General features: G+C 40.2%; 1 protein-coding gene across 1 annotated transcript in view; it reads left to right on the top strand.

Moving 5' to 3' along the window:
* Nucleotides 1–12,286, top strand: part of TMEM154 (transmembrane protein 154) — a 58,056-nt gene extending 45,770 nt beyond the window's left edge. Inside the window, exon 7 of the mRNA XM_017498761.1 lies at nucleotides 9,763–12,286. Within this exon, the coding sequence (XP_017354250.1) occupies nucleotides 9,763–9,778 (16 nt within the window). The 3' untranslated portion in view covers nucleotides 9,779–12,286. The remainder of the gene's footprint in view (nucleotides 1–9,762) is intronic.
* Nucleotides 12,287–12,795: the final 509 nt, after the last annotated feature.

The following is a 12,795-nucleotide window of genomic DNA, read 5'->3' as shown; positions in this document are numbered from 1 at the left end:
AGTGTTGGGATTGCAGGAGTGAGCCACCGCCCCTGACCCAATCGGGAGTTTTTAAAAGGACATTAGCACCTTAGAGTTTGGATGAGCTTTCTTTTCTGTCATGATCTTATATACATTTCTTTTTCCTATCTTAATGTTTTAATTACATTGATAATCCATAAAATGTTTATTTTGAGTATCTACCCTGGGACAAAAGTAAGATTTCTTTTTTCTCTAAAAGCTTATGAATTGTTAGAGATACAGGTGGAAAGTGCATTCGTGGATCATTGGACTTAGAAGACTCATTTTCAGACCTAATTTGAACGCTTGTTTGTTCTTTAGACTAAAACAAGTCACTTTAGCTCTTTGAGTTTTAATTTATTTGTCTTGAAAAATGGAAATAAGAACATCTGTCCTTCTAGTTTCACAGGATGATGTAAGAGAATGAAACCACTAGCTAGGTTTTATTTTTGTTTTTATTTTTATTTTTGAGATGGAGTTGCACTCTTGTCACCCAGGCTGGAGTGCAATGGTGAGATCTTAGCTCACTGCAACCCCTGCCTCCTGGGTTCAAGCAGTTCTCCTGCCTCAGCCTCCCAAGTAGCTGACATGACTGGCGCCCACCACCAAGCTCGGCTAATTTTGTATTTTTAGTAGAGAGAGGGTTTCACCACATTGGTCAGGTTGGTCTCGAACTCCTGACCTTAGGTGATCCACCCACCTCAGCGTCCCAAAGTTTTGGGATTCCAGGCATGAGACACTGTGCCCAGCAGTAGCTAAGTTTTAAAGCACAATGCAAGTGAAACTAATTATTTTTATGCAGTAGCAACAGTTCTTCCCCCTCCCACACTGGCATCTTAAAAGATTATTTTTAGGGCAGTTTTAGGTTCACAGCAAAATTGAGCAGAAACTAGAGTTCCCGTATACCCTCTGCCCTCACACATACACTGCCTCCCCCATAATCAATGTCCCCCATTAGACTGATACATTTGTTACCATCAAACCTACATAGACGCACCATTATCACCCAGAGTTTTCCATTGGCTTTTACCTTGTGTGTGATTCTTCATCTGTCATTGAAATAGTATACATGTGAATTTAATGCTTCACAAAGTATGTGACAGCCATTAAAAACTGAATTTAGTGGAAAACACAATTCTCCATTCTCCTGATAAATGAAGACTTCTGGAATTCATTTACAGGGTTTTACTTTCCTTGATGCTAGAAAGACATCCCTGACATAGAACCTCTGTTATGTATTAAGTCCATAGAACCTAAGTCCACCATGCTTCTGGGAAAAGGAAGTCAATCTGATAATCATCTTACACTTAATATATCCCACATTGTAAGCAAAGACTTCAGCTCTTCAACTTTCTCTTGTTAGGGTCCATCATCTCAGGTCTTTCAGAACTTTATCCATGTCTCATTGGCCCCTCCTTGTTCATTACCTTCCTCTGTCCTCATTGAATGAATATTCTTCCTGAGCTAAGGAAACCAAAAGATAGCACACGATTTTAATAAGGACCAGAGAGATGTATGAAATACTATGGGAAGATGACACTATGGTTTCATGTTTAAAAAAAACAATAGGAAAAGCAACAAAGGAATCGTGGAAGGGAGTCTTTCATAGTCTTATTTTCTATCTTAGCATCTTTTCCGTGATTCATCCCTGCTATGTGCCTGGCACTGCACAGGGGAATAGTGTCAGTGGGAGGAGGGTGCTAGTGGGGTCTGCCCTCGAGTTGGAGAGAATTTCATCTCTGACCTCGTTAAGCATTGCCAACACCTGGTGATGACAGAAAACAGATCCTTTCGGTTGATTTTATTATTGTTTTAACTTCTGTATAGAAAACATACTCCCTTATTTTCTAACTCCACCTTCACAACACCCTCCCAAATGCCACTAGATAGTGGTGCAAACAAGAAAGAGTCCCTTTTATCATGAATCTTCCAATCAAGCCAGCCTCTTCCTTCTTCCGGAGGGATTTGTAGTTAGGCAGTTTCCTGAAAGCTTGGTGTTTCTGTCTCTGCAACCTTAGATGAAAAACCACAGACAAGGAATCACAAATGTTAGCCAAATCCCTCTCTTCTTTCCTCTTAATCTTTTGACCACAGGGATGACTTCACATTGAGCAACAACATAGGAAAAGATTAGGGAAAGAATTAGGTTTGGTTCTGCTAAAGTGGATTTATAATTTTGAGAACACAGTCATAGGGCCAGGCACGGTGGTTCATGCCTATAATCCCAGCACTTTGGGAGGCCGAGGCGGGCAGATCATGAGATCAGGAGATCAAGACCATCCTGGCTAACATGGTGAAACCCCGTATCTACTAAAAATACAAAAAATTAGCCAGGCGTGGTGGTGCATGCCTGCAATCCCAGCTACTCGGGAGACTGAGGCAGGAGAATCGCTTGAACCCAGGAGGTGGAGGTTACAGTGAGGTGAGATGGCACCACTTGTACTCCAGCCTGGGTGACAAAGTGAGACTCCATCTCAAAAAAATTAAAAAAGTAATGATTACAACAATAGCAAGACATTTACATCACATTTTTTATATACTAGATGCCTACGTAATTATCTAAGAAATTAGCTAAGAGAGTGACAGTATACCTATTCTTAAATTACAATAATCCTGCGGTTTATTTTATGATTTATGTTTCTGAGCTCAATGTCATTATAAAAATGAGCCACTTCACTATTTTTCCGGAAAAATTTGTTAGTGTAATAGAGAACTTTGTGTGGGTTTTTTCCTGTTTCATCCCTTCTCTTTGTCATTTTTTGAGAAAGTATAATTTTTGATGTAGATTTTAAAAAGACATTTATTGAGCACTTATTATGTGCCTGACACTGTCTACATCATGTCAAAACAATCAGTTAAAAATAAAATAATTTGAGTAAACTTAGAACTCAGAGACGTTAAGTGACTTGTTCAAGTTCACATGGCAGGTTTGTATCTGATAAAGCTTAATCTAGAGAACAGTTTCTTTTAAAAGTGCATTTCTATTTTCTTTTATTATTTTGTTAAAATAAGAGATATTTCATAAATTAAAAGACAAATTATGGACTAGAAAAAGAAGAACACTCAGCCACAAGAAAGCCAGCCACCAGGAGGTAAATCTAGGAGAGCACTTGGTGAATGATGTGTCTGTCACGCAGCACGGTCATTGGCAACGCTTAACCATTAATTGCAAGAAAACAGCAGTTTTGTGTAAACATTTTTTTGGCCTCTCTGCTCAAGTAAATCTTTGTGACCACTTTTTTTCTTTGTTTTGAGGCTTATTTCCTCTTTTCTTCTTTAGTCCCTCAAAGTCATTTAAAAGTACATAGATCTGGCTGGGCATGGTGGCTCATGCCTGTAATCCCAGCACTTTGAGAGGCCAAGGAGGGTAGACCACATGAAGTCAGGAGTTCGAGCCCAGTCTGTCCATTATGATGAAACCCCCTCTCTACTAAAAATACAAAAATTAGCCGGGCATGGTAGCAGGCACCTGTAATCCCAGCTACTTGGGAGGCTGAAGCAGGAGAATTGCTTGAACCTGGGAGGCGGAGGTTGCAGTGAGCTGAGATCGCACCGTTGCACTCCAGCCTGGGGGACAAGAGCAAGACGTCGTCTCAAAAAAAAAGTATATAGATCTTCCTTGACTTACAGTAGAGTTAGGTCCTGATAGACACACTGTAAGTAAAAAAAAAAAAATCACGTCAAAAATGCACGATATTTTCAAATTGTAATTAGTTTATCTAGAGATAGCCTCATCATAAGTCAAGGAGTGAAGTGAATACACATCACTTTTGCTTCACTGTAAGGTTAAAAATTTGTAAGTCAACCATTGTAAGTCAGGAATCATCTATAATTCAAGTGTTAAATGTCAGTTTCCCTCAAATCTGAGCTTGGTATTTTAAGGGATACAAAGTAACAGTTTATAGTCGTGCAGGATGAAGACCTCAAATAATATTGTTAAAACACAGAGGCATGTGCCCATGTGTGTGTGTGCATGTATGTGTTGGACGAGGGAAGATGTACTCACTTTTAAAAACCACAGCATTGCTTGAATAGTGGCCCAGATTATGTCTACAACGTGGGCATGATCTATGTGCATGACCAGGCTTGCCTCTGATGTTAGCCAGATGCATTACCTCAATCATTCCACCTGAGACCAGGCCTCTTGCAGGAAGGAGAAAGGACATTCTCTTGATGAAGAGAAAGGGAACCTGATCGAATTGCTATGTGACTTTGTGCTAAACTGATCTCTGCACTCCCCCCAAAAATGAGTTAGAGAGCATCATAACACAAGACGGGTTTAACATAGGTTTACTGCCATCTTTGGAGACAGTACATGAGCTGTGGTCATAACAAGGGATTGTTAACAAGATAGATTGGTCAGGAGAACAAAGATGACTTATCTAAGCCTGACTGCAACAAAGGGGCAGTTATGAAACAAGGTATTACAGTGGCATCTGTCTTTATTTAACTGGTAGCATGCCCATTACATGCCTTCTTAAAGAAAGCAATACAACGATGCTTTTTAATCAATTACATTTGGTTTCATTTGTCAGTCTGTTACTATACAGGCTTTTGGGAAAGGTGTTCCACATTCTTTTTTTTTTTTTTTTTTTTTTTTTGGGCCTCACTCTTTTGCCCAGGCTAGAGTGCAGTGGTGTGATCTCAGCTCGCTACAGCTTCAACTTTTCCAGTCTTCAGGGAACCCTATCACCTCAGCCCCCCCAAATATAAGGTATAAGGTTGGTAAAAAAAGTAATCACTGTTCTTGCCATTATTTTAATGGCAAAAATCATGACTACTTTTGCACCAATCTAATAGCTGGGACTACTGACACAAGTCACCAAGCCCAGCTAATTGTAAAATTTTTTGTAGAGACAATGTCTCACTATGTTCCCCAGGCTGGTCTTGAACTCATAAGCTCAAGTGGTCCTTGAGGCTGAAATGCCCCCGCCTCCCAAGTTACTAGGATTGCAGGCATGAGCCACCACACTTGCCCCACATTCTTAAAATATCTAACGTTCCTAGAAAAATTGCTCACTAACGTTAGCATCATAAGTAAGTTACTAAAACTGCTCTCAAACGAAAGGTTTGAAAACGGACCACTCATTTGATTTGTTGCAATTCTGTGACAGTTTGCTAGGATCTTTTTAACAGGGAACTCTAGGATTTTTCAGAGTTAAAAATGTCTAGGTTTATTTGATGATTTCACAGAGATAATAAATAGCCAAAAAGATAGCAGGAAACATATCTAACTAACTAAAGGAATGAGTGTTTGGGAGAGAATGCCTGCAGGCCCGGGGTGGGCCAGGTCCCAGCTTGCTGATTTACCAACACGCCTGAGTCCATTCCACCACAAGTAAGGGTCCTGCACTCTAGGAGTGGCCTGATGGCCCACAGGTGAGGCAACCGGTATCCTATGTGGCAGTGCTTGTCAACTGCTCATGGTCCACAGAGCTGTGGCAGTGGGCACCATACCTTGAGCTGCTTTTCCTCTTTGTTGCTTTAAGTTAAACAAGTTCTTGTTGATGGACAGTTTCCCACACTGAGCCTTCAAAATGCTTCTCCTTAGAAATGTAAAGCTTGTTTTGGAAGATGGTTGCTGAAAACCTTTGGGTATCTGAAACAATATTCATGCTAGTGTTTTACCAACAAACGCTGGCTACTGTAAAACCTGCAAAATAAGGATTACTAACATTCATTCACGTGTCTGTGTGTCAGGCCTGGAGTATGGTATTTCACCTGCATTTTCTCATTTACTATTTACAAAACAATAAAGCTCACGGTATCGTTATGTATGTTTTGCAGATGAGATGAGATAAGATCACTCTGGCTAAGAAAGGTTAATTTGCCCAATGTCATAGAGCAAGAAAGTGAACCCTGATTCAGACTTGGGCCAACTGACCCAGGACTCTTAACTGCTGTGCTAAAAAAGCCACTCGTTAGCACACACCAACATGGTAATATCATAAAGGCAGCACAAACGTAAACTACCCAGAGATAAACAACTGAAAAAATGCAGGCGATAATATAAAATGTTCAGATTTTTATTGTGGCACATAAAAGACTTGAACAAATGGAGAGGTATACTGTGTTCCTGATGAAAGACTCAACAATGTAAAAATGATCATCTTAAATTCAACCCAGTCATCTTAAAAATCCCTATGCACATTTCATCTGGAAGAAGAACTGTATGCAAATAGCCAGGACAATTCTAAAAGAAGGAAAAAGTGCAATTATAAGGTAGAATAAGGATGGGGAGTTCACAGGGAGCGTGCCATGCTTGATCAACAATTAAAACGGTGTATACCCAGAACCAAATTAGAATTAACATTTCATAGCAAGTGGATTATTTAATAAATAGTCTTGGGACAGCTGACTAACATTTGGGGGGGGATTTAGAGATCAACCTCACGCTATTTACTAAAATAGACTTCAGTTGAGTTCGAGTGTTAAAAAGAAAGAAAAAAAGCCAGAATAAATACAGGAAAATATTATATCGCTTTAAGGAGGGAACTAGTTTGAAAGCATGACACACAAGTCAGAAACCATGTTTGAAAAAGCTAGATTTAATTACATTAAAAACTCAACATTTCTGTACTTCAAAAAACACGATGGTCTGGGCATGGTGGCTCACACCTGTAATCCCAGCACTTTGGGAGGCTGAGGTAGGTGGACTGCTTGAGCCCAGGAGTTCAAGAGCAGCCTAGACAACATGGCATGACCCTGTCTCCACAAAAGTTAACCAGGTGTGGTGGCACACAACTGTGGTTCCGCTTACTGGGGAAGCGGGGGAAGGGCGCTGAGGTGGTAGGATTGCTTGAACCCAGGATGTCGAGGCTGCAGTGAGCTGAGATCTGGCCACTGCACTCCAGCCTGGGCGACATTGTGAGATCCTGTCTAAAAATAATAATAATAATTATCCCATTTTTAATATAAGCAGAGACTATTAATAAGCAATTCAGCAAAGGAAGAAATTAAAATTACCAACTAAGCTTTGTAAAAGGTTTAGTCTTTGTAGCAATAAAAAGAAAGTCACAGTAAATAGGATATTATTTTCACCTATTAGACTTACAAAAAATGAAAATAATAATATTCAGTGTTGGAGAGGATGTGAGGAAAAGGTTATTTCCCTAAAGAGTAGTGTTGGAAGAATAGAAATTGTAAACATTTCTAGGAAAGAGGGATAATTTGACAATGGGCTATTAAAGCTTTAAAATTGTATAACTTTGACCTAACAATTCCTTGTCTAGAGATATATGCAAAGGTAGCAATTAGAAGTTTCCAAAGATGTAGCAATGTTTATAATAAATAAAAATTAAAAATTTGAAGTAGCCTAAATGTTTAACACTAAGGGATTGGCTAAAAATAATTCTTTGATTTAGTGAGACAATGGAATGATATATAACCACTAAAAATATATTGTATATTTATTAGCAGAGAAAGATGTTTACATGTGAATGAGAGTGAGAAAGCAGATTACAGAACAATATATAAAATATGATCCAATTTTTGTACAAAAAGGATATATATCATTATCACAGAAAAATCTCTGGGAGAGTAAATACCAAAATGTTAATGTAGTGAGATTAATGGTATTTTTGTTTTGCTTATTAGCATTTTATATTTTTTAACCAATGAATATGGACTAATTTTAATATAATTAACTTTAAAAATCACTTCTATTATAACAGCTCGACAAAGATTAATGATGTGGACAAAAAAGGCCTTTGCCTTTGTTGTTCAGCTGTCTGTTATACTCTGCTTCAAGTGGCTGAAATTTCAAGATAAAGTCACAAAAAGTAAACATGCAATTCGGAGACCTATGTTCTGTAGAGATAGACTCCTGCATATTTGAAATATTATCTTACTACCACCCAATTTCCACTTACTACCACCCATTCCAAGAAGTGAAACCTCCTTGGCCAATTGAAAGGTTATTCAGGGTGACATGAGTGAAGGGGATTGTCACATCTACTCTTCAGATGAAACGTTTCTTAACTTTCAACCACGCTTTCATTTGAAATACATTTTCACATTTTGATATAGTCTGTCTTTTTAATTTAATTTTATTTTTTGAGACAGGTGTCTCTCTTACCCAGGCTGGAGTGCAATGGCACAATCATAGCTCACTACAGCTTTCAATGCTAGGGCTCCAGCAATCCTCCCACCTCAGCCTCCTGGGTAACTGGGACTACAGGTGTGCACCACAGGCTAATTTTTAATTTTTGTAGAGATGGGGTCTCACTGTATTGCCCAGGCTGGTCTCAAACTCTTGGACTCAAGCAATCTTCCTGCCTCAGCCTCCCAAAGTGCTGGGATGACAGGTGTGAGCCACCACGCCCACTCTAGTTTTTACTTTTTTTCACTTTGATGCCTCAGATAAAATTCTGTCCTTCCCCTCCTTTCCCATTGTTCTTCTGTCCTTATCATCACTTCTGCCTCTGTCTTTAAAATGAACAAATACCACACATGAACATATACATGTCTCCTGCCCTTTCGTGGATAGATCCATCCATTATCTATCTACTTATCCACCTATTTATCTCTCTATCTATTTATCCATGTGTGTCTGAGTTGCTCTGAAGTCCTTTTAGAAACACATGGAGTTTCACTGAGCAGGAGAGCACTGAAGTAGGATTCAGAAGAATATCACCTATTGCAGACTTTACACACCTGTGAGCTCGGGAGATACCAGATCTGTTGTTCATTATCATTCACGCACTTCCTTGGAAGCGGAGGTCACTTCAAATAGAGACCTGCTAGGATGTGAGCGAAGGGAGTACAGATCTAAAAAGAGAAGGTGGGGCCGGGCGCGGTGGCTCACGCCTGTAATCCCAGCACTCTGGGAGGCCGAGGCGGGTGGATCACGAGGTCAAGAGATCAAGACCATCCTGGTCAACATGGTGAAACCCCGTCTCTACTAAAAATACAAAAAACATTAGCTGGGCATGGTGGTGCGTGCCTGTAATCCCAGCTACTCAGGAGGCTGAGGCAGGAGAATTGCCTGAACCCAGGAGGCGGAGGTTGCGGTGAGCCGAGATCGCGCCATTGCACTCCAGCCTGGGTAACAAGAGCAAAACTCCATCTCAAAAAAAAAAAGAGAAGGTGGAGGAAGGGCAGTGCTGCCTGTCTTCCAGGAGACTTGGTGGAACTATGGGCCCACCAAGAAAAAGCTGTGGAGCAAGATACTTGGCAAAGACAGCCAAGTTAGAAGCAGAAGCACAAATTAGCGAACAGCGTGGTCATGTTCAAATACCGTGTTCCTCATTTATGTCTGCTCACACCCCAGGATGCCCGTTGTTTGAATTCTAAATGACACTGAGAAGGCCCCTCCAGATCCTTTGTAGGTATGAACAAAATGGGCTATTAAAGACATGCCAGGACCACAAACTCTTGAGAGAAAACAGCACGTGGAAAATTTGTTTTAGAAAAAGGCAATTTGGCATGTATTCATAGAGAACGGGATTAGATTTATTAAACAGGGAACCCCCAACTCCATCTGGTTCTCTCTGCATCGGCGCTGGATGAGGGCTATGAAGAGTGAGAACTAGGAATTATTTTTTGGCTTTCATGGATTTCTTCCTCAGGGATCAAATATAAAATTAAAACTGACCTTCATTTCAGAAATTGTAAGCTAGACACCACTGGCTTCCTGACAGCTTGCGATCTCTTCGGTCACCTCCACAATGGAGAGACGAGCTCTCTTTAGCTTCTTAAAAATATATTACTGTTTGTGTATGTATGCGTGTGTGTTTTATGTTTTGTTTTGTTTTTTTACAGTGACAATGAATCGTAAACCTGAATGGCACTCATGTTTCCCAAGAGAAGCAGCCCCTGAGTGAGTCCGCTGGGCCTGCCAGAGGATGAAGAGGATATGAATTTAATTAATTTCAAATCAACATAGACACAAGAACCTTTTGCTGTTTCTTCCAACGCCCACTCTTCCTAATGATGGCATCACTTGCACCTGGAAGAATGTGCAGTTGAGAAGTACTAGGAGAAGGCCTGGCTGCCATCCATCGCTGCCTCCGAGGGCGGAGAAGGAGGCGGGTGATGTGCTCACTTCTGATCAATGGGTGTTGCCTCCTCTCAGCCTATTGATTCTAGCTCACTGCTCTCACTCTGGTCATGCTAAGTCGTCTTCTAGCTCACTGCTCTCACTCTGGTCAGGCTAAGTCTTCTTCTAGCTCACTGCTCTCACTCTGGTCAAGCTAAGTCTTCTTCTAGCTCACTGTTCGCACTCTGGTCATGCTAAGTCTTCATCACCTTTCTGCTTCATTCCTAGGACCTAAATCAGGAAGCTGTTTTATCAATGGTTTCCTTTTGGGTCACTAACCAGCTTTGGATAATTTCCTCTGATTAGTCAAGTCCTCAGACAGGTTAACTACATTCAGCAGGAACTTTTCTTAAGGAGTGTTAAGTCATGGAAAAGTCACCAAACACAGCAAGTGTTTTGATGGATACACCATTAAGTCAGTAAGTCAGTAAGCTCTGCCTGCCAAGAAGACACAGTGAGAGGGTCCACAGTCCTGATGAGATGGCGTTTGGTAACTTGTAGATGCTGACATGGCCAGGTCCGGTCACATTTGGGAACTTCTCAGAGAAACTAGGAATCTTCAGTGAAAGAACTAATGTTCTCCTCAGCTGAAATTCCCTTGCTTGTCAGCATTTCTGCAAAGCTCACACTTGTTTCACCACACCTCCCTTGTATGTGCAGGTGGGGGTCATCTGTCAGCCTCTATGTTTCAGAGATCCTTAAGGTGGTTTGAAACAAACAGAAGAGGAGCAGGAAATATCTGTGCCCGTGGTGGACATCACTCTTCATGCTTAGCATTCTCTCCTGCCAAGCTGGGACAAGCCTCATGTCCTAACACAGCACTCCGGGAGGTCTCTATCAGTCCATCAGAGATGACATTCTCTGTGATATTTTTAATATCCTTCTGCTAAAAGCAATGGCACAAAATGGAAAAGGGTCCATTGACCACACCTACTCAAATGAAATCGATCTGCATTTATTCCTTAATTTTCTAAATCTGACTTTAAAGCAATCTAGCAAATTGAGAGTCCTCAGTTGTCCTTGGATGCCTGATATTTTATTCCAAGAAAGAGACAAAGAAGGAAAAATCTATATATTTTACTACCTACATTTGAACTGAGGGGAGGTGGGGTTACCCAAACATTTGCTGCTCAATCTTGTGTCTTGTGCTTGAAAGTCTGCCCCAAGGCATAACAAAAGCTACTCCTTTTCTTTCTTTTAGGATCCCTTTAACAAGTATTTGCCTTCTGAACTACATGGATAATTTCAAAGGCAGAGTTTCAGACCAGAGAGATCTTTCCATACCATGAAAGCTATAACTAGCAGTTGTGTTTAACCACTGCTATCACGCTATCCTGGGACTGCATAGAGCTTTGACAAAAGACAGACTTCACGGTCCATAACTTCAACAGATTTGTCTGTCATATTCTCACCAGCACATCTGAATGAGGCTTTGTGTTTTCCTTGCTCTCTTGCACGTTCATTTTCAACTCATGGCCCACAGAGAGTCTCAGATATTTATGCCAAAATTGCATACAATTTTTTTCTGAATCATAACTTGTCTATTTTTCTGCCTGTGTGTGCTGCTTTTGGTTCGTTTCTCATCAACATTTTGACTCCCAGGAGAGCCTCCATTTCCTTCTTTTTCTCTTTAGGTATCTAAAATCTTTGAACACTTGGCCCTTTACATTTGATCCAACTCTATCAAATAATGAACTTTTAGAAGTTCAGAGAAGCATCTGGGGTCCTGGAATCTCATGTTGATGAAGCCATTTTTATATGATAAATATTTTCTCATTCAGTATTTTAAATAATTTCAAATTCTAGAAGAAGAAAATTGCAGCAACACATCGAGTTTTTATCTGATAAAGCTATAATTATACAGTGTACAAAGCACTTTTTAAAAATATAGTTTATTCTGTCAAGGTATATGAGGTAGTATATGGCCAGAACAGTCAAGCCTCAATTCTTGCACCTTGTGCCTTTTTATTACTGTTCAATCAATAGACACCATATGTTTACGGCAATTTCAAGAATTGTTTTTAAACCCAAACTTAATTTTATGTTTCAGACTATTGTTAGTATAAAACAAAAGCTCACTAATTTGCCCTAACTGGACAGCCAATCAGAACAAAATCTGACTTTAGAATATGTAAAATATATGTAAGTTTGATTGCATTTTTGTACATTTTAGGCAAAGTAGGTTAACAACATTGCCTGGTCAAACTTCTCAGGAAACTTGTTTTAATAAATATGTAAAAATACCCATTTGCAACTCTTGACCCAATGGTGTGACTCCTCCCTCTGGGAAGGGCTTTGTTACCTAATGGGAGGCCACAGCCTGGATCCACCTTGATGTAGGTGGCACCTGGATAACCACGTCAAACAAGTGTGATGAAGATGAGTCAAACTGGTCTTGGGAAAATAATTTCATAATTTTTTTTTCCTCCCAGTTATGCTATCTAATACAGGAGAATCAAAAGTTGTAAAATTATTTTATTTTTTAGAGACAGGGTCTCACTATGTTGCCCAGGCCAGTTTCAAACTCCTGGGCTCAAGCAATCCTCCTGTGTCAGCCTCCCAAAGTGCTGGGATTACAGGCATGAGCCACTGAGCCCAGCCAGCTACAAAATTATTATAGTCATTATTACTATGTGCTATTTCTCACCCTGACTTCTTTTTGTTTTTTTTGAGACAGAGTCTCACTCTGCCACCCAACCTGGAGTACAGTGTCACGATCTCCTCTCTGCAAATCGCGCCTCCCAGATTCAAGTAAT

Source organism: Cebus imitator, unplaced genomic scaffold (genome assembly GCF_001604975.1).
Source record: "Cebus imitator isolate Cc_AM_T3 unplaced genomic scaffold, Cebus_imitator-1.0 Scaffold251, whole genome shotgun sequence".
Lineage (NCBI taxonomy): Eukaryota > Metazoa > Chordata > Mammalia > Primates > Cebidae > Cebus > Cebus imitator.
This window is presented reverse-complemented; position numbering and strand designations above follow the sequence as displayed.